Source organism: Falco naumanni, chromosome 14, assembly GCF_017639655.2.
Source record: "Falco naumanni isolate bFalNau1 chromosome 14, bFalNau1.pat, whole genome shotgun sequence".
Taxonomy (NCBI): domain Eukaryota; kingdom Metazoa; phylum Chordata; class Aves; order Falconiformes; family Falconidae; genus Falco; species Falco naumanni.
The window spans coordinates 15,656,369-15,677,824 of record NC_054067.1 but is presented as its reverse complement, the minus strand read 5'-3'; the positions used below and the strand labels follow the sequence as shown (position 1 = coordinate 15,677,824).

At 50.9% G+C, this 21,456-nt stretch overlaps 2 protein-coding genes across 5 annotated transcripts in view; one reads left to right on the top strand and one right to left on the bottom strand.

Moving 5' to 3' along the window:
* ARHGEF6 (Rac/Cdc42 guanine nucleotide exchange factor 6) overlaps nt 1–10,214 on the top strand; it is a 40,576-nt gene extending 30,362 nt beyond the window's left edge. For 2 of the 4 annotated variants that reach the window (XM_040614604.1, XM_040614607.1), the window contains 8 exons: nt 6–139; nt 436–561; nt 3,483–3,503; nt 4,318–4,411; nt 5,347–5,436; nt 6,224–6,323; nt 7,173–7,227; nt 7,872–10,214. In XM_040614604.1, coding sequence (XP_040470538.1) covers nt 6–139; nt 436–561; nt 3,483–3,503; nt 4,318–4,411; nt 5,347–5,436; nt 6,224–6,323; nt 7,173–7,227; nt 7,872–8,012 — 761 coding nt within the window. In that variant the 3' untranslated portion in view covers nt 8,013–10,214. The remainder of the gene's footprint in view (nt 1–5; nt 140–435; nt 562–3,482; nt 3,504–4,317; nt 4,412–5,346; nt 5,437–6,223; nt 6,324–7,172; nt 7,228–7,871) is intronic. The other 2 variants (XR_005830984.1, XM_040614605.1) reach the window with 2 other exon arrangements.
* Nucleotides 10,215–14,726: 4,512 nt separating this feature from the next.
* Nucleotides 14,727–21,456, bottom strand: CD40LG (CD40 ligand). Its single transcript, XM_040614477.1, has 6 exons — nt 21,247–21,456; nt 19,310–19,447; nt 18,029–18,074; nt 17,680–17,727; nt 17,303–17,365; nt 14,727–15,290 (listed from the first exon to the last, which is right to left on the bottom strand). Exons 1-6 carry the CDS (start codon nt 21,400–21,402, stop codon nt 14,920–14,922), a joined length of 822 nt encoding a protein of 273 aa, XP_040470411.1. The 5' UTR covers nt 21,403–21,456; the 3' UTR covers nt 14,727–14,919.

Genomic DNA, 21,456 nt, shown 5'->3' with positions numbered 1-21,456 from the left:
CCCAGGGAACATGACGGAGCGGATCACCGTGTCCTGCAGCACCAGCCAGGACTTGCACGAATGGCTGGACCACTTGCAAAGGCTGACCAAAGGGACGTGCAACACCGTATCCAAAACACAGTCCTGGAGCGCTCATTCGGTAAGCGTCTCACCTCCCCAGCCCCTCTGCTGCGCTGGGTTCCTCAGTGCTGGCTGATCTCTCTGTTTCGGCAACGCACCTTGATATTGAGGTGATGTGGACAGCCGTAAGGCACATCCTGCAGTTTTCTCTGTAACCGTGGCATGCTTGTACCATTTTACATGTATCTTGCCCTAGTTTTGTTGCAACCTAGATGTCTCAAAGGAGTTCACAGGGAGCTCTTGCCCATCCCCCTCTGCTTCTCTATGTTGTTTGGTGGCTAACAGTCTTCATTTGCTCCTCATCTATGTTCTCAGACGTTTAGTTCAGCTGGACAGATCCGTGGGCCTCTGGAACCGCCCAAAATCCTCAAACCCTGGAGCTTGAGCTGCCTCCGTCCCGCTCCTCCACTCAGACCGTCAGCAGCGCTGAGTTACAAAGAGGTAATAACCATCCCTGCGGGGGACCCTCACCTCGTGGCAATCCCTAGTGCTGCTGCCCGGGTGGCTTATCCCTTAGCGAGGGCACAAAAGCTTAGGTTAACGGGGTTGTGGAGAGAAATGACGCTGCCCAGTTCTTCCCCAGTCCTGCGATGGATGCTGGTCGCTGTGGCTGGCTTTGTGCTACAAGTGAAGTGTGAGCACGTGTGGTTGCAGGCTTGATGGTTGCTGTCGGCTGCTGCAGCCAGCGCCCTTGGCTGCTGAATGTCACTGGTCCCACAGCCTTGCGGGGTGTCCCACAGCCTTGCGTGTCCCATTGAGCCTTTTCCTTCGGTGGTGCCGTGGTGGAGCTGCCTCCTCCTCCTCCTCCTGCCTTGGTTGGAGCTGTGGGTGGGAGCCGGGATGTGTTCCAGCTCCAGCTGTAGCAGCAGCTCCGCGCTGCCCAGGCTGATGCTGCGGGATCGAGCAGCAGTGCTGCACCAAGAGGAGGATGAAAAAGGCCTGTTGGTATTTCTCATGTCTTCCACCCTGTGTTTTGGTGGCTGGAGAAGGGCTCCCTGCAGCAGCCGTGGGGCTCAACCCTCCTTCGCTGCCCACCTGAGTGTTTCACACACCTGTACCCTGCTGGGACGCAGCAGCCCAAGGGATCGCTTCCCCTGCAGAAACCCCAAGCCTGGGAGGTAGGAGGCTGCATGGGGAAACCCCAAATATCGCCCAGCTCCAATTCTCACTCCCCGCTGCAACTGCAGTGCTCTCCATCCCTACCTCACATTAAACTTTTGGGATTACTCACCAGTAACTCGGGTAACGTTCTCCTTACTGAATGAGCACTCTGGTTCTGAGTCAGCTGCATTTCTTGGTACAGCAGCCCTGGGAACATCACTGCCCGGGCTCCCAGTGGGGATGGGGATGGGGAAGGGGGCTTGGACCCCCTCAGCCACCCCAGCACTCGGGGATGGAGAGACTGGCGGCAGGGGAGGGCTGTGGTTTCACTGCTCCAGGTAGAGATTTTAGGTAGCCTCACGGCATTTTGTTACATTTATTTATTAATATTTGTAGAACAATGCGTTTCAGTTCAGAAATCAAACTGTTCAAAAAACAGCCAAGCAGGCAGACTGCAAATGACCCTTAATCTTTGCATGGTCCAAATCCCTAACGTAGACTAAACTGTTTCTTGCTTGCATGGTGAATTAAAATATAGGAAGAGACTTGAAGCAGAGGAGTTTTTCTGTGTGAAAAGGCAAGGCTGATACTTATTTCTAAGGTAGGCCAAAACCACGGATTGAGCAATATTATGAATACCACGGTGCCTTGCAGTTTCTCAGTTGTCTCCTGCCATGCACAGCAGGAGTTAAAGTCTCTGTGTCAAAACCAGGCAAGAGGTTTTTGCCACAGAGGCTGAGCAGGCAGGGAGCCCCAAGGGGTGTGATTCTGCTGCAGGCTGGATGGTAGCGTGCAAGGGGTCAAAGGACCAAAAATGTTGTTTGCACAGGAACAGGCTGAGCTGGCCACAGTGATGGAAACTCAAAGGCTAACAGGTCTACCAGAGCTGGAGCAGAGCTGGGCAGGCACAGCCTGGTACCCACTCGGTCCAGCCTGAGCCTGGGGGGCAGCTCCTCTCTCAGGGGAGAGGCTCGTGGGCACCAGCCTGCAATGAAAAATGTGAAATAAGTTCAGTTGTTGGCCCATACAGCCTTGTCCCTCCTGCCGGGTGCTCAATCGCTAAGCAGAACTCCTATTTCACTGTATTGTTATTTTTTAAATTAAAGTAGGGCACAAAAAATTATGCTAACTGCTTGGTGCTAGTCATCTTCCTATAATGAAGATATAACGAAGGAATCCACATTTCAAAGGTTATTTGCAGGGAAGCGAGTGGGGGAGTTTGATTAAAAGATTAGAGATTTTCAGACATCCAGCGTTACTTTAATTGGCTTCTGATAGTGTAGGATGGGATGGCACAGTCTTGTGCATTTCCTCATACCTAGCTATGATCAGGAAACCCCAGAACCTGCTTGCGTACTGCACAGCACTCTTGTTATTTCCATTTAAATTGGGTCATTTTTCCTGTTCTGTTTCCAGTAATCATTTGAAATTACAGAGCAGGTGCTGTGGGTAAAGCGGTGTGTCCGGATTCAGGTTAGCAAAGTGAAAAAAGATTTACAGATGATTTCTTCTACGTCTTTTCTTTTTTTTTTCCCCTCTTTTTTTTGAGTGGCCTGCTTTGCATTAGGTGAAGGGTTTGTAACATTGGGATTCAGGACTTTGCTGGCCAGAGCTGCTGGAGAGCAGTGCGGCTCCCTGTACTGAGCATCCCAAGGATGGGACCCTCCATGGGGTGTGCAGGGAGCTCCCTGTCCTTCAGCAGAGCAGAGAGATGCTGATGTCTGATGCTGCCAGGTCTCCAGTGAGGATGGCAGGTCCCCTCTGAGGAGGTCCCCTTTGAGAAGGTGCAGTCCTGGGAGACTTGTCACCAGGATGGGCAGAGCACCCCATCATCCTGGCAGGGTTGGGCTGAAGACTGCAGGACTGGTGCTGAGCATGGGGCCAGACCCTGAGCTGATCCCACAGAGCCGGGCACGTGGGGTGGCTGCACCAGTGGGTCCCACATTTTTAAGCACCATTTTAGACAACCAACATCTGCAGAAACCTACTACTAACCGAGGAGGCATGTTTTCTGTTTTGATGTGTTTAGAGTGTATTAATGCCCACTTAACCATGCGTTTCACATGTAATTTTTTCAGTTTTGCATGACACGGTGCTCCTTTGCATGTTGGTAGTGCTCTAAAACCAGTACAGAGGGTGTGCCACATTAATCGCAAGACTAACATTTAAATGTGTTTTAGAATTGTGGATTTAATGGACTCGGTCAATAAAATCATCAATCTCTCACACTCATCTTCTCTTTCTTTGCATATTCATTGTAGAGGATGTCTTATATCTTAAAGGTAAGGGTAGATACATCTCTTTGGCTTATTGTGGCAAAGAATGCTTGTTCCTGTTCATGCTTCTCGTGCTTGCATGACCCTAATTTTGTCTGGCTGTATCAGTTAGTTATCATGAGAGTCAGTAGTGACTGGCAAATACATATGGAGATAACTCACAAGAAGGATTTAGTATTATGGTACTTAAACTCCTGGTGTGCCTCTTCTCCTGCTTGAAATCTGTATTGCATGTAACCTACTAATACACTAATTCTCTCCAAATCGGCAAGACTTGTAACTCGGTGAAGAAGATAAAAGCTTGTGTTTCTTACTTGTGGAGTCATAGCAGACACTAACTTTGTGTGTGTGTGTTTGTTCTCTGTGTATGCGGAGGGGGGGTTTATACTCTCAAACAAATTGTGTGCACTTCGAAGCAATGTTATTTGCCAACTGTTTTATATTAGAAATCAAGTCAAGGAAATACGCAACTATATAGGGCTTTCCAACAGAGACCACAGAGCTGGTAAGCAGACAAAAAGTGCTGTGAATGTGTTTGAATTCTTTGGCTAAAGGATCTTAGCCGAGGGTTGAATTTGCTAGAGGAGCTTGTCCTAGCCCAGCCCCGCAGGTGCAACTCCCTCTGCTGTTCCAGGGAGCAGTTGGCCACAACTAGCGCATAGGAAGGGCAAAAAGCATCATTTTCCCCAACTTTGTCATTGTCTGCTTTGTAGTTTTCTAATGTGTTGTGTGCAACATGGATAGCTGCATTCAGCTGCGCTGCTCTGCTGTTTGGGCTGTCCTTGGTTCTGGTTAAACACAAGAGTCTGTTTCTCTATAGGATTCCAGCAAAAGTCCAAAAACAATGAAGAAGTTTCTTCCAAAAAGGAAAACTGAGAGAAAACCATCTGATGAAGAGTTTGTTATTCGGAAAAGTAAGTGTTGTATTTTTCTCTTCTTTCTGGAGGTTTCTGTGTACTCAGTGATCTCCATGGGACTTTAAGAACAACCTTTCTTATGGTGCAGGATGCAACCGTATGCTCACGTTGTGCGCAAGCCTACGTGCTGCTGAGCAAGGGTCCTCAGCTTCTGACAGATCCCCTCCCAGTTCTGACTGCCAGCCGTGCTGCCACCCTCCTCATGATGGCTAGCACAAGGTCACGGGTTGTTGGTTGCCTTGTTCTGGGTGCAGAGCCAAGGAACTACTTCCGAGCAGTGAAGAGCTGCAGTAAAACTGCGCAAAGTATGTCTGAGAGCCGGGATAAATCCTCACCTGCAACAGTCTGCGTGGGGGATCAGGGAACAAAAACAGGCCCTGTCCCCGCAGGGGTGTTCACCTCCAAAGAGGGGTGTCCTGACAGCTCCCCGAAGTCCACTTGGGACACCCCTTGGGGGTTTTACATGAGAGGCCATGGTCACCCAGCGGTGAGCTCCTGCAGTATGCAGCTTGAAGGTCAGTTGTCTCCCTTGAGAAGACAACACTGAGCTGAGGCTGGAAATGAAGACTTCACGTTTCCAAATCCTGCTGTGACGCAGCTGTCCCAGACCCCTCCTAGCACAGCTGCTCTGCCTACACATCTCCCAGTGCTCCTGCACCCAGGCATCACCCCCTGGGTTTTTCTGAGATGAGCAGCTAGAAGTGATGTTAGATATGTTAGATATATTAGCAGCTAGAAGTTTAGTCGTGATGCTCAATGCCTCGGGACGTTGCAAAGGCCAGAAAATGTAAATGACCTCAAAAGGGACTTCGGTAAAGCCCCAGTGTTGGTCAGGGAAACAGCTTTTAAGGCACTTCAGAACAAAGGCTGGGACAGGTGAAAGCCAGCGCACTTTGCCTTTTGTGATAGCTGTTGATTGCAATGTTTTACAGGTACTGCTGCACTGGAAGAAGATGCTCAGATCCTGAAGGTGATTGAAGCGTACTGCACCGGGGCAGGTTTCCAGCAAGCTCTCAGCTCAGGTGGGCACACAACCAGATTATTTAGTTCTTACTCCGCCTGCAACACTGATAACCCCTCCGAGAAAGAGCAGATGGTTGCATCATACAGCAGTGAGGCTCATGCTAGGAAACTGTGTGGTGTTCAATCTTCAAGATAAGGGAGCTTCATCTACCTAGTGGTTTAGTTGCCATTGTCTTTCTTCTAAACACAGAGAATGAAGCTGGTAGGAGGGCAGATGAGACACCGCTATTTCACCAGCACTTGTTAGGAATTAAGCAAACCTAGTGAGTGCCTGTGGCTGTCAGCACTGAAAACGTGATGGTAATCTCGGGTTGCATACAGCTTTAGAAAGGAAGCATGTATATTATCTCTCAATCAGCTGCGTGTTTAAGAACAAGCTGCTTCATAAGAACCTATCTAACATCTTCAACTCTGGAAATATAACTATTTATCATTGCTGGTGAGATGTCAAATTAAATCACTGAACTATCAAATAATGGTACATTTAAAGAGGGGAGGCCGTGTTTCTTCTGAGAGCTCTTGACTCGAATCGAATAATTTCATTTATAAGTCATGACGTAGCTTTAGATGCAGCGAGCACTCCTGAAAACTTTCCACTTGCTGCTTTAGCGCCAGGTCGGTGGTACGTATAAGCCCGTACGTAACCGTGGCAGATAGGTGGTGGCTTCTCCAGCCCCTGTGTCCCCGCAGAGGAGCGGAGAGAGCAAGGGCTGCTGCCTCCAGAGCCCCGTGGGCACCGGGGAGACGTCTCCCTTCTTCTTCCTGATGGGTAATTCTTGTACACAGGCTCCCGTAAAGACTCCATCCCCCAAGTCCTTCTTCCTGAGGAAGAGAAAATCATCATAGAGGAAACACGAAGCAACGGCCAGACTGTCACGGAGGAAAAGTAAGCGTGGCTGCTGGCCGATCCCCTTGATGCTTTTTGGAAAGCCGTTAAAACCCGACGCGCTCTCCTTCTGCGCCCCTGCAGAGGAGCGGGGCTGGTCTCACCGACCGCTGCCTTAGTCCAGTTGCTGTTTTGTCCCTTTTTAAGGACAGAGCAGCCAGCTGCCGTGACGTGGCTGTAACCCTCCGGGAGTCCATGCGCTGGGTCCTGAGAGCCAGTTCGTTGAGTCCCAGAGCTTATCTGGGTGTAGCTAATGGCGTCGGGGAGGACAGAACCAAACAAGTGGCTTTTTTTTTAACTTCTGACATACTGGGCTGCTGCTACCCCTCGGGAGCCTGCCTGGCACCCTGTCTGTGAGGGCTACCCAGCTTCAGCATCTGGGCGACAGCGCTGATCGGCTCCTTTTCTAACCCAGACAGCGCATTGCTTTCGTGCTTGTTATTTTTGCAGTATAACCTCAAGGAATCAAAGCTATTTTACAAAAGATGCTCGGGCATTTCCAGCTTTAAAATCATTGTTATTTATTGCAGTAGCATAAGCAGGGAAGCCAAAAAACCACAGACCTTTGTTGATAACTTAAAAGATAGCAGAACAAGGTATTTTTCTTGAGTTTTTAGAAAAGAGCCCTGAATATCAGACCAGTGGCCTATTAAATGCTCCTGGGCTGTGTTTCCAGAATCCTCTCACAGGCAGCAGCATTCGCAGCAGCCTGATGCTGGCCAAGCAGAAGCTGGAAGCACCTTCCCCATCAGCACCTCACTCACGAAAGCTCCCTTGCTGTTGCTGTTTTGCTATACTCCAGCTTTTTTTTAATTTTTTTTTTTTTAACGTTGGCATTTCTTTTTGCAGGAGCCTTGTTGACACAGTTTATGCACTGAAAGATGAAGTCAAAGAACTGAAGCAGGTACTCTGAGCGGGGTTGTTTGTGCTGGGGCTTGAGCAGAAGCCAGCCAGGCTGCACTGGGTCATTATCTTTGACTGGTCAGTGCCCTGGAAGAGTCTTGCTGATGCTGGTCTGATCCTGCAGCTCCCTGAGCCAGCATTAGTTTTCTTCTGGTTTTTAGCTCCCTGAATCAACTCGCCACACAATTGCTGAGCACCAGAGCCAGCAGGAGGGAAGGAGGAGTTGGTCTTTGTGGTAACATGAAACTTGCCCCCTACTCTAAAACCCTTTCAACTTGTTCATTTTATAGGGGTCTGGTAGGTACCAATTCTTGTAGACTCAGAGGAAATTCGTCCTCCCTCCAGCCCCCCGCCTGAAGGTGGGAGAGCCCACCCCAGGAGGACAGGGTCCTCCAAGACAGACTAAAATTAGGTTTCCACAAGGATGCTTCTGCCTGCTCAAAGTCACAGGGACTTCTGTGCAGGTCTATAAGGTACTAAGGGTCTGCTTGAGTGGATCAGGCCACAAGTAACCTGTGGTGTCCATCCTCACAAGCCAGCAGGGCCTGTCAGATGTCCCTGATATTTCATCACCTCTGAGGCACCAGGCGTGTGGAACTACCTCATCGCACCTGCATCTTTAGCTCTTTATTTTTTACCTTGCAGGAGAACAAAAGGATGAAACAGTGTTTGGAGGAAGAGCTTAAATCCAGGAAGGACTTGGAGAAGCTGGTTAGAAGGCTGCTGAAGCAGACGGACGAGTGTGGCAGAGAGGACACGGGGCGCAAGTCGTCCCTGATCGCCTGAATCTGGGGAGAAGCTGCTGGCAGTGGTGTGTGACCTCAGGTGGTTTTTGGGAAGCGGAACTGGATCCTTTGCCTCTTCTTGCTCCTTATTTTGTTGGTTTGGGGAATTTTGTTACCAAAAAAAAAAAAAAGTCATAGAGAAAAAAAAAAATAGGTTTTCTTCCATCCAATAAGGAAATAAACCAGAAACAATCAATCACAACTAAACCAGTAAGCAAGCGGTCCATGATTCACAATTCATCTGCAGCAACTAATACCTCATCGTACCTGCTACTGGGAGCAAATACAAACTCTGCTAATGATTGCTGCTCACAAAGGGTTTGGCAGCAGTTTCCTAGAGGAAGCTTAAGCACTTTTTAATGCTTTCATTCTTTCCAAAAGCACCGGTACCTATTTATTGAATGAAAACATTACTGAGGTAGCATTGAGCAGAAACCAAGAAGCACCATGCTCCTCTTTTCAGATAATCACAGCTGGGGAAGCTTGTCCCATCCACCTTCTTTTTCCCCGTTAGTTGACTGTAGCGAACTAGAGCCCAGCAATACTGTGGTTCCCGTGTGGCCTTGATACTGATTAAAATGTGCAATTAACATGAAGACATTCGAACTCTTTGGGGAAGTCAGATCTGGAGCACCTGTCAGAGCGCATGGGAAGGTATGTTGCACAGTGCTGCCTCCTAAGAGCTCGTGATTAGCGCAACAGGTAACTGCTGTTCTGCCCCCACATCCCTTTTCTTATGCATGACCTAGAACTCCTACTCCCTTCTTTGTTTTCACATTGAGTGTCCAGGTATCATATGAGTTTATAGTTTTGCTGTGCTTCCCCTTGCAGGACATGCTTTTCTCTGTGTGAAATATAAACACTGCTTGACAACAAGGAACAACCCCCACACGTGCTGATTCCCTGTTCCCATCTGCCCGCGTTAGCTGGGAACAAAGCCAATGACCACTTCTACCCCCATTGCCCCCCAACGGGCTTTCTGCTAGGAAAAAGGAACTTTCTCTCGGAATAGGAAAGGTATTTATGTTTTGACAAGAGCTGGAACGCTCCTGGGGCAAGGATGGTCAGCACCCTTCCAGATCCCTGCACAGCACCTCGAACACAGCACACAGGCAACATGCATATGTATTGGCTATCTTCATCTTATTCGGTGTTATACCCTAGTTTAGAACTGACGTTTTCCTTTGTTCCTTAGCAGCATTATAAAAGTAACCTTCTGTTACAGTTAATTATAAGTCTTAATGTATATCACAGGGCAGCATGGTCCCAGGGTGTGCAGACACACCACAGCTCATTACAGTCATATCGTTACGTTGGTCATGAAGGACATAATAGAGGCAATAATTACAACTCCCTCCTTGCAATTAAAATTTAGCCAGAACATAGCAAATGGTGTTTGGGGAGAGCTAGACTCCAAAACATCACAAGGAGTGTAAAAAGAAAACCTCTCTAAATCTAAGCTGTTCCTAGGACAAAACGGAGGTCTTTTTTTGCTCTGGCTACATTTGCCATCTCCAGAGCATCCCAGCTGGATGGCAGCTCCCCACATCCCGGTGCAGGCATGCCGTTGAGCAGTTTGGTCAGCAGGCAGGTTCTACCGTGCTGGTTAATGGTTTGCCAGGATGATGGCCTTTGCTGCACACTGAGCAGCTCGCGCCGCTGATCGGGGGTGCTGTGCCCAGGCACCCCAGCACTGTCCGGTCCTGCTGCCCGCCCAAAAGTGGGCTGGGAGCCAGGCTGGTGACATGCACTGGGTGCTAGGCAGCAAACGAAGGGTCACTTACACTCCAAGGAGAGGGTAGAAACGTTTCTGTTTCCTCGTTGCTCCCTGGTTTAGTTGAAACCTGTGCTGTGTACATATGCATGTTCGTAAGATGTAATGTGATGGAGGGCACACTGGGACTTTTTGGATCAAGCGTTCGTCAAGAGCTAGAAGCCAAAAAAGACAAGAAAATAAAAAGGAAAAGAAGCCATGCCGGATGGACAGCAATGTTTCCATATTTACTTTGTTTACAGTGCTTTGTAAATAGGTTCCAGTGAGTCTGTCTTTAGATGGATGTTGTGTCAGCTGCCTTCCAGTTTATCTTTGTCATGTAGGTTTATTTACTGTAACTACTTATGCAAGTTCAACTTTTCTAACATGTTTTTATTTTGAACAGTTTTTTAATTGACATTTTCAACAAATAAAGAAGGATAAAAATGGCTTCTTAGCTCTCGGTGCTGCTTCATTTCCGCCACAAAAGCAAAGCCAGCGCTTGCTCTGGGCATCCCTGATTTGCTCAAAATGCCCGTGGGTGCCTCATCCACCCTCCAGTGTACTGGCTGCTGGCAGGGATACTGGTGTGAATGCTGATGCTGGCACTTGAGCTGTTGCTCCCACCACCGCCCAGACCTGCAGCAGGGAAGGGCACCTGGTCCCAGGGGAAGGAGATGCGGTTCCATCCCTCAAGTTCTGCTTGCACTCTGCTAACAAGGATGCTTTAGGGAGAATTAGCTGTGCGGGCAGGTTGCTGTAGATAAGTGACTTCCTGCCTGAGTTTGGGTTTTTTTGTTGTTTTGGGTTTGTTTTTTTTTTTTTCTTAGTTAGCGTGTGTTTTTTTCTGGCATTTAGGTGTGGTGACAGGATTTCCTTTGGTCTACCACTTGGACAAGACCTCTCCTGCATGCTGGTATTTTTAACTCTTTGGTAGAGACATACCGCGCTCCCAGCCCACAGCCAAAGCGGGAGGATCGAGGGCAGGAGGGCCAGGCCCTGCTCTCCCTCCACAAGCACAGCAGTCGGAGCAGGAAAAAAAAAAAAAAAAAGGTGAAAAAAGAACACTGGCCTCGGGTGCATCATGGAAAAACAATGAAGTCTGCAAGGGAGCCAGCCTGAACCCAAGTGGCACTTCAGGGAATTATTGCAGAGGCAGACCAGAGCCATACCCAGACCAGAGTGCCCCTGAGCCTGCACTGGGCACAAGAGCAAGGAGGGAGCATCCCCCAGGCTCATCTTGGGGGGAGCATCTTCACTCCCAGGTCCCCATGAGATCCACACCTTAACCAGAGACCGCCCATCCTGCTCTCCTGCTGAACGTGGGGTCTCTTTGGCCCCCTCTCTTATGCCAGCCCCCAAACAGCCCCTTTGCACAACCCAGCTCCAACACAGGTAGCACCAGCAGCTCCCAGGCAATGAAGTTTGGCTCCAAACGACCATCAATGTGAAAAACCAGAAAAAAAGCCCAACCAACAGCTTAAATCTGTGCAGCCCCAGCCATTGCCACAGGCTGGCACCCAGGCACCCAGTGCCTAACTGGGAAGGGGGATTTAAAAAAAACAACACACCAAAAACAACAGCAACAAAAAAAAGACCCCAAAGCAGTGCAGAGATGCTAGGACAGGCTTGTCATCTCGGTGGCCACTGTGCACAGCCCCGCAGCATGTGGGCAGCCCTGCTCCAGCTGCTGCTGCCCAGCAGCCCTGAGCTCATTGGCACCAGCTGGAGAGACCCTGCTTGGAAACTGGCATCCCAACCTTTTTTGAGGGGAAAAAAACCTGAACCAAAATCTCATTTTTTATACAGAACTAAAAAAAAAATAATAATACATTTCCCAGTGAGCTGTGCGTCTTAAGCCATGCAAGCACCTCTCCCAGCAGATGACTATACTGCTGCTTGCTCCTGCCACTGCTTGCCTGTGCCCCCCCATCAGCTGCCATGCTGATGTGACCCACGTACTCATCACCCTTTCATCCCCTTCTTAGAAAGGGCAAAAATCAGAAACAGTAAAATCCACAGCCCAAGGATGACAGAGAGGGCCCACATCAAGGGGAAAAAATAAATAAATAAAAAAATAAAATCAACGTATTGGTGATGTTCAGACTTTCCACAGGTAGAGGAAACCTGCACCTGCCACGGCACTGGGCAGGGGCCAGGGAGAACAAAACTGCTCGGGAGAAGGCCACAGCTGGATGGCAGCAATCGCAACTCCTCCCTTCCCACACACTACCTCACATCCGAATCCCACAGGCTATTTTTGACAAATGAAGAAACAGAGGCAAGAAACAGCAAAAGCCCTGGGAAAGGCAGCGGTGCAGGCAGGGCTGGGCTGGGCAGGCAGCCCGTGGGCAGGGGAGGTGGCAACTGGCATCTGCTGCTCTCGCTACAGCATTTATTGTGCTTTTATGCTTTGTTTTGTTCTCTCTTCTTTAATTGAGTCCCCCAGTCACGCAGGAAAATCTATTTCTCCATGCAATTTGCAGCTCCTGGATCCCCTCTCAGTGACTGGGGCCAGGACTGCAGCCCAGCTCAACCCGCCTGGCCGACGGAGCTGGGAGCTGCAGGGGGTTCAAGGCTGTGCACCGTTTCCCCTCTCCCATGATAAACTGTTTCTGAAGGACGTGGACACCCAACAACAGCTATGCACACACTCCTCACAGCTCTTCCCTCCCCATCCACTTGCTCCCAGCCAGCTTCTCCCCCGTTTCAGACCATGCAGGTTTGCATCGTCTTTGGTTTCTCCCGTGGCTCCCACCCACGCCCCCACCGCTGCTGGGCACCTCCACTTCCCCTGCAAAGCTCTGGGGCTCTCCAGCCACGCAAGCGTTGCCTTAGCGAGCCCAGCCTGCAAGGGTGGCCAGGTTCCAGCAGCAGCGGGGATGCAGTTGGACCCACATCACCGCAGGAGGTGGTGGGACCCACCGCAGGAGGCAGCGGCCACCCAGCCCCTGCACCCAGCACCCATAGGATCCTACCTTGTGCAGCACCCATCCCTCTGCTCCAAAGCTGAGACATCCCTGCAGGTACAAGCAGGAAGAGTCCTCTTCCAGCCAGGTGTCCTAAATACCTTTAAATTTGCCCCCACCCTTTTCCTTCACAGCTGTGCAGGGGGCTCCAGCCCCAGGGCCTTGCTGCCTTCCCAGGGCAGGGGGGTCCTTGCTCCCTCCTCCAGCCAAAATGTCCCCAGCACTGCATGGCCCTGGTACCCCAACATGTCCCAAGGAGTGGGGTGGGATGGTTGCCCCCAGACGCTTTTAGGGACTGGCTGTTCCCCCTGTGCCCCCTAGTGCTACCCCACTGCCCTCTGTCCCCAGACCCCAAGCAGGAGCCTGGAAAACCCCAGCCTGGCGCTGAGAAGAGTGAGCGGCATTCAAAACACACAAAGCACCCTGTCTCTTCATTCCCAAATTGTATTAGTTGTAGGGTGACAGTGGACGAACCCCCGCTCTCAGCAAGGGGAACCATGAATGTTGAAATACGCTGCAAAACACAGCGCTGGCCATGCACAGTCCCTTGGCATGCGGCGCTTCTCCGTTAATAAGATGGTTTTAGTTAAATAAATAGTTTTTATACATTGTGTCAGACAAGAGTGCTCGATTCCCTGATGAAGTTAGGTAGGCGCTTTGGGAGAACTGCCAACAAATACATATTAAATTATAGTAAAACCAGAGTGGCTCTGAGCTCTCCTCCGCTGGCTTTGGGAGGGGGCCGTGTCGGGCACCCAGCACTGCAAGGAGCTGTGCGAAGACTGCCCCATCCGTCCCGGCAGTGGTGGCACTCAGGCACCGTGTTAGGACCAGACCTGCAGCCTCCAGCCAAGAAAACCCTAAGGACTGCCCAAATCTGAAAGCTCTTCCACTTGCAAACCTGTTGGCTTCCAGGAGTGTTTCCAAACTTCTGCACTCCAACAAGTGTGACCTGTATAACCAAACGCTCCAGACTGGCCACCTTTGGCATCTTTAGATGCTTTTAAAAAATGCTGCATCAAGATCCTTGTGCCCTGCTGTTGCTCAGCTCACTTTCTCTGTGGGCCAAGCTGGAGAAGGGGGTCAGGGAGAGCCCAGCATGCAGTGCCACCCAGGTACCTCCTGCCTGAGAGGGGGTCCTGCCCGTCTGCACAGCCTTGCCCTCCTGGAGCTCCAGGAAAAGCACTGCTGTGGGCGCGTCCTCACAGAGGACAACCAGAAGATGCTCTACACATGTACCTTGGAGGGCTTGGCAAGAAGCAGTTGGCCCTGCCACCCCCATGCTTTCCTGGTCGTCCTCCTAGGGCAGGAGGGGTCTCAGGAGAGGAGGCAGGTCCAAACGTGATGGTGCTGGCCAACACCCGTTCCACAGGGGAGTGAAACAGTCCGCAGGCAGAGGAGGGTCCAGACTCTACCTGCAGAGCTGGGAGAAGGACAGCCTGGTGAGCAGATTTGGGTCACCAAGAGCAGAGCACCACTGGCACCTTACCCACACTCTGACTTGAAATCAGCAGTGTCCCCTGCCACCGATCGCCCCTGTGCTGCAGGGTGGTTGTCACTGAGCACGACCAGGGCCAAGGCAGTGCCACCCTAAGCAAGAAGGCTGGTTGAGTTTCGTAGATAGGCATGGGTGGAAAAAAGGAGGTTCTCAAGATAAAGCAGACAGTTAGGATGGCAACGATGCATCACCAGCAGCTAGCACGTAAGGACAGTGCTTGGCTGATTGATTCCTTTAGAGGAGACGTTCCTAAGCCGTTTAATGTTTTTCCGTTGATGTTTTGTAAACAGATTGGTACGGAAGATATGTACCAACCTAGCTTGGCTGGAGTGCCCTGAGCCATCCTACATTGCTAGGAAAGAAACGCTGATGGTAGAGCTCGCTAAATAAAGCTCTTGTGACATAACGGGGACATCCACCCTGCCAGGCACGTGGGGCATGGCAGACCCAGGCATGTACCAAACTGTTGGCAACGAAAGAAAAAAGCAAAGTGCAAACAACAACAGCTTCAAACTTTGTTCCACTTGTGTTCTCAGGGCCCCTTGGCCCTCATTAATAAATAACAAAATATACACATTAAGAAACAAGAAAACCGAAGAGACAGAGGAACATAAATACGGGAAACAGGGGAAGCCACTTTGCTCAACAAAGTTGGGTGGACCCCCAGCTTGGGGCGGCCCCCTCCTCACTACAACTTGAAGATGCCAAAGTAGGTGCTGCCATGCCTGTAGTTCACTCGTGTTGAGTCTGTCACATTGACAAAGACCATGTCCCCTTCCCGGAGCTGGAACACACCGCCCTCCCGGATGGACTGGAGGCTGCAGTGAGACGTGGAGCTGTTGTGTGTGTCTAGTCCCTTCAGCAAGAGCCGGTCCTCTTCCATGGGGAGATACAAATAAATATAGAGGGTGAAGGGTGCTGAAGTCTCCGCCTTGGTGCAGAAGCTGACTTGGGAATAGATGTAGTAGAGCCCTGCTTCCTTCACCTTCAGTTTCCCCTCCTGGTAGGATAGCGATTTGTTGTTCATGGGGCCGTACATCGTTGTCCTCCATTCTAGCACTGTAGGGGGAAAGCACGACAGATGAGCTTGGCGAAGGTGACATCCAGTTTGGCAGGCTGATTTTGGGGGGACACCCCACAGACATTTGGCATCACAGCCTCTGTCTGCTGCGGGATGCAGGGCTGGCTCCTGCCCACCCCAGGACACCATCCCCAGCCCAGGGGAGCAGGGTCCCCTTCCCCAAAGCCAGGACACGTTTAACCCTTGTTCCTGGTCACTGGCCTTGACACCCTTGAATCCATCATGCAAGCAGAGGAGCACTTGGTTTCCTTCACCCAACCAAGTGGAAATGCTTAGGGTGGAGGATTGCACACGGCTGCCACCGCGGGCCAAACACCCCTGTGCCCACCCCCGTAGGGTTGCTGTCTCCACAGCTTTTGGTGGCACAGCCTCCGAGCCCTCAGAGCACTGCCAAAACACACCGCAGCTCCTATCTCCAGAGGCACCATCCCAGGGCACACAGTGTTCCCAACTGGGTGCTGCCTTTCCTCCAAAGTCCATGCTCCACTTGGCCTCTGAAGAAGGTGAGACTTTGCCAAGGAAGTGCAAAAATCAACGTCCCACAGTTTTGGTCCCTGGCAGCGTTCAGAGCTGGGAGGGTTTTGCGTGGCAACTCCCGCCTCCCACCGCTGGGACCACTGCCCACGCAAACCCGCTGCTGCCAGGGCTTTTGGAGCACTGTCACTGTCATCAGAGCGTAGGAGTAGCTCATGAGGAGGGGCTCCTGCCAGAGTCTGTACAGGTAAGTCCCCACGGACACCAGGAGGCCATGGCCGTCGGGGCTGAGCTCAGCTGCCACCTCTGGGAGCGATTTTGGACCTCCGCCTTCCCCAGTCCCAGAGACACTTGCAAGAGCAGTATGGGTGAGCAACCCAGCTCCAAGGGGAGTAATAATTTCAGCCGTCCCAGCCCAGAGTCCCAGTCCCCACAGCGGGGGGTCCTGGGGGAGCCACACAGCCCACGGTCTGTGCCCGTGCATCCCACAGGGACATTTATTCCCTCTGTGCCTGACTGCCGAGGCGTGGAGCCGAGCTCTGGGTAACTGCTGCTCTCTGGAGAATTTCAACCTGCTTTATAGGCTCAACAAGTGCTTAAGCAGGGAGTTTTAAAATGCAGCAAGTTTCTCACTTCTTTGATCTTATCTAACACTAAGCTTTCCATAGGCAGACTGAGCTCTGGGTGAAATGCTGCGTCAGAGATGGAAAGAGCGGTTGCCGATTACTGGCAGTTACTCCAGAATTAAATCAAAAGTACTCAGATTGCGAAAGCCTTGCCTGATTGAGAGACTGACCTTGCAACCTCTTGCTCGCTTTGGTAATCCTTGCTCTTGCGGGATATTCCTTAGCTAAGGCTACGCTGAGGGACAGAGCTGCGAGAGCAACCACGGTCTGTGCAGAGGGATGCACATGTGCAAATGGACTCACGTGCATTTCTCAAAACTGACCTGGCTGAGGCTGTCAATAAGTGCATCTTGCCTAGGTCAGTTTGGAGCTATCTATGCTGTGACTGTAAAGTCATCACCTCGTCCACATTGCTATCAGGACCACTACAGGTAAGTTGATGACTAGATCAGCAGATACAACATGCCAGCAGAGCCCTCCTACAGCAGCCACCCTGGCAAGACACGTCCAGGAGAGCAGAAGCATTGCATTTTGAGTCCAAAAGAAAAATGAGAGGTTGGTTTCATTACATACAAAAAGAAATAGTTTTCTGCTCATGAGAAACACTGCAAAGATTAAGCCACTGGGGTGCATTTCTAGGAAGGCATAAATAAGGTTACTGAGGACAGCTGGCATGGGATGCACGAACCATGTGGCACAGGTGCATGTGGTGACATTACACTGAGAGGTTTGCTGTACTCTGGGGACATGCTTTCATGCCGGGATTGTATTGTCCCTGCCCGTGCCCTTACTGAGCCACGGGGCAGGATTGCTGGGTCCGGCTGGGGGACACATGCTGCCATGCCCCGCTGGCTCCCTGGCCAAGGCAGTGCTGAGCGGGTCTGTCTTACCTGAGACTGTCTTGCTGCTCTGGTGACCTGCCAGGTGGGCTGCGACCGGCTGCCTCTTTTCTGCTGCAATTTGGAAGAGCCAGTGTTATTGATGCCTTGGCACCCGCGGTCCCCCACCGGAGCACAGCTCCTCTGCCGGGACTGTGGCACCTCCCACCCTTGATATTTCTCTATGGGCCAAATCCAGCTCAGTGACACACTCAGAAGTCGTCGTGTCCCCACCCCCCACCAGCCCTGAGTGAGGCAGGATCTGGCCTCTGCTCAGCAAAAACACACAGTTGCCTTCCAGGTGGAGCCTCTGAGGGATAAATCCTGCTGAGGAGGCTGTGCCACCTTACCCACCATGGGAATGGGAGCTGGATGTGCCTGCCCCTTACCTGCCACAGATGTCTCATCCTTGTGCATCAAATGGGGATGCTCATGGCCTGCAATGCAAAAAGGCCACAGATTTAAATTTGGATTCATTTTCATCAGCTCCAGGCACTGTGGCACCCAGAGCTGCCTGCCCTGGTGAGACAGCCATGCCCGGTGACCCCCTCTGCCAGCCCCGCGCTGTGCACAGTCCTACCCCCATGGGGATGCTCCAAAGCCCAGCCCCGTCCCCTGCCTCCGTGCCCTGCCCCGGGGCACCAGTGGGCTGCTGCAGGGTGAAGGAAAGCCCTCCCCACGCCAAGCTCCTCCTGCCCTAGCCAGCCAGGGGTGCACTGGTGGCACCAGGAGACTCACCTTTCTGCATTTCAAACTTGGGCTGCTCCTTGCTGGCTTTCCCGTCCTGTAACAACAACAAAAATGTGTGGTTTTTTTTTTTTAAGATGTAAAAATCAATGGTTTTGAAAGCTTCTGTATAAAGGATGCTGCGCTCACTGCTCGGGTTGGCACGGTTTGTCCCCAACAGCCCTGCCAGCTCTCGACAGAGGGTACCTGGAACCGCAAGGCCCCTCCAGTACCTTCCCCGGGACCACACAGGGCCATGGGCTGGCTGGCTGTGTGCAGCAAGGGGGTTGTAGGGTTTATGATCTTAGGTTTTATGTGATTAAAATTATGCAATGGGGAAAATTTATTTGGAAAAAAATGAAACAAACAAAAAAACCATTTCCTTTTCATTTAAAACCATGTCAGTGAGCCATGCTGCAGATGCTGCCCAGCCAGCCAGGCACGTCCCAGTCCCTGCAAAGGGGTTTTCAGGGCTGCTGGGCAGGGTCCATCTGAGACACAATTTTCTGTTGTCAGTTTGGTACCAATGCAAATCCGAAGATTTAGCTGAGGCATTTGATGTCATTGGACACTGACAACGAGGAAGAAATGTCCCTCTCCTGCCTGCTCTGGCCCGCACAGCCACTCCTAAACAGTGAATTCAAGGGCTGAGCAGGCTGAGAGCACCTCATCCCTGGCTGGGCAGCCCTCAGCTGCTCTAAGAGGGCATTACAGTGCAGGTTCAGTTCTCTGCACCCTAACACGAGAAGCCGCTGCACTGGCTGGAGGTGCCATCCCTGAGCCTGTGGGGTGGCATTTGCACAGCATCCTCCTCCTCCTCACCGGCTGCTGGCAGCTGTACTGCCTGGCCCAAGCCTTGCATAATCATCGACACCTGAGCAAAGTGGGCATAAAAGTGTTCCCAGCGGCAGGTGGCCACAAGCATCTTCACAGCCACTTGGCACAGGATTGGAGCTAGGTGCCAGACAGCAGAATATTAATATTTTTCATACTGGGATCAGAGTGCAGTGCCAGGGTGGCTGCAGCTCCATCCCTCCCACCACAAGCCCCAAGCATCCCTCAGCATGCTGCAGCTGGACGTGCTCTGACCAAGACTGGTTTGAGAAAAATATGGATGAGATTTTTCAATTATATCGTGTAAAAAGAATATAGCATAAAAAAGAGCATGTCTGTGCAGCCCCAAAGTAAAGGGTGCCCATGGTCTTAAAAAAAAGCTTGGGGTGAAGCTGTGCATGTGCCTGGGAGCCCTCCTCCACCTTCAGTGGGGTCTTTATCTGCCTAACAGCAGTGTACCTTGCACTGGAGGTCCTGGAAGCCCTTTAAAATCTTTTCGCAGTCCAATAATGTCGACTTCTGACCTTCGGCCGTCTGACATTTCTGTACCTTCCTCAGGAAGATGTAGTCTTCATTTAAGCTCAATGCCTCTTCCATCTGCCAGCGAGGGAGAGAAGAGAGAGTGAATGGGATGTTAGTGGGAAACCTGTAATGGCCAGCAGCAGAGCCACACTGTGTTCCTGCCAGTGACAGATCACAGCCTGAAAGCTCAGCATCAGTTGTTCAGCATCGGGGTGAGCCGGGCAGACACACCGCGGGTACCAAGCGCTCCCACCAGCCGCCCAGCACAGCATCTACACCTGCATCCGCCAGGAATTGCACCCGGGGGGCTGACCCTGGCTGGCAATGCTGAATGAGTGGATGATCGCTCAGGATCTTTTCCTATTTTCTATCACCTTAACTTTGTATTTGTAATTCCCACTCTGCCTTTCCCAAAACACAGGTGGCAAATATCCACCCACCTGCATTTACAGACAGCAGCACACCATCTCAGCGGGTCGCTCAGGGCTTGCTGCCACTGCCCCAGTGGCCCCAGCAGGCAGCTGGGATGCTCACCCAGCCCCACTCTGCCCTGCCCTTGCAGCCCGGCTTTTCATTTTTTCAGCTAGCTTATCGACTAGAAGAGCTGCCAAGAGACTAAAACAACTTCTGGGTTGGGGCTGAATTCTGCCGAGAACTTCAGGTTAAAAAAAACAGATGTAAAAAAATCACCCCCCAAAAAAGAATAAATAAATATATATAATACTCATTTTTGAAGTTACACCACTTTTTTGTAAAAACCTAACATTCAGCTAAACAGTAAAAAGAAGTGCGGGTGGACACGAGGAGACACATCCTGGCAGAGTGCTCAGTGCAGGCAGCACTGGCATGCAGAGGGTCGGGTTTGAAGCCCTGCCACAAGCTCTGAAGGCTGCTGAAACCCTCCTGCCACCTGTGACTGCATTTTGGCCACCTCTGAACCCCTGCCACAGCCCTGTGCAGCCACATTTTGCTCTGCCGGGGACCCTCTACTCACCCCTTCACTCCAAGGCTGCAACCTCCTTGCAGCAAAGTCCCCTTCCATCGCCCTGACTTTTAAGTCCCTCTAGCTCAGGATTTCTTTCCACCCTTGAAGGTCAGAAGTCACCCACTTAAATTTCAATTTAAAAAATTCAAAAATCAGTAATGACGATCCTCATATCTGGTAGGGAGAACTCATTCTGGATTTTAGATGCATTTTATTTCTTTACCTGGTAGTCTTTTCTGATTTGTTTTAGATTGGTGATTTTAAACATCGTGCAGCGCAGCTGCAGTCATGGCAACCTCAAAACCAGCTTTTCAGTTCTTGATTTTTTGCTAAATATTGTCCCAAGTATGGGACAGGATCACTAATACTCCGTCTCTTCAAAAGAAGACAAAGGAGTGGGATCCACTCCTTTCCTCCCTAAACAGAAAGACAGCATCTGAAGTGAGATGCTGGTAAAATTCATACAGGCAAACACTAAAAAAAAATTCATTTCTGGACCACCCATCCTTGTGCCTCGTGTCACAGTGCTGCCAAGTGCTACGGCACCAGAAAAATCAACCGCAAGCCTGAAATAAGCACTTGTGTGTTTAAGCCACACTCTCCTCTCCCTGGACTGGCCATGGGCTGCAAGGTTTGCTGCTAACGGCTCTTCTCGATTGATCCAATCTCATTTTGTTAATGAAAGGAACAGATCTCTTCCTCAGCATACATCTTAGTGGCAAATTAAAGTAGAAATGAGAAGTCAGGTGTAATAAATGCCACTCCTGCATCCATCCAGTGGCCAGCATCATCTTCTACCTTGTTCATCCTTTTGGTGAGCACATCTCGCCGCAGCTGAAGGCAGATCACGTTAGCGATCCAACAGAGACAACCTTATTTCTCCACTTACCTTATCCATCTTCATGTGAAGATACAAACAGAAGAGTACGGTCCCAATCATCTGTGCTACAATAAATACAGCAAGAAAGCCCATGAACATTTTCATGGTGCTGGGCGAGGTGCTGCTGATGGGTCGGGGTGTTGCAGGGCTGTAGGGTTCGTTCATCCTCCGTGCACGTTGCTGGGGCGCCTTCAAATGCACTGCTTGCAAGTAGCATGA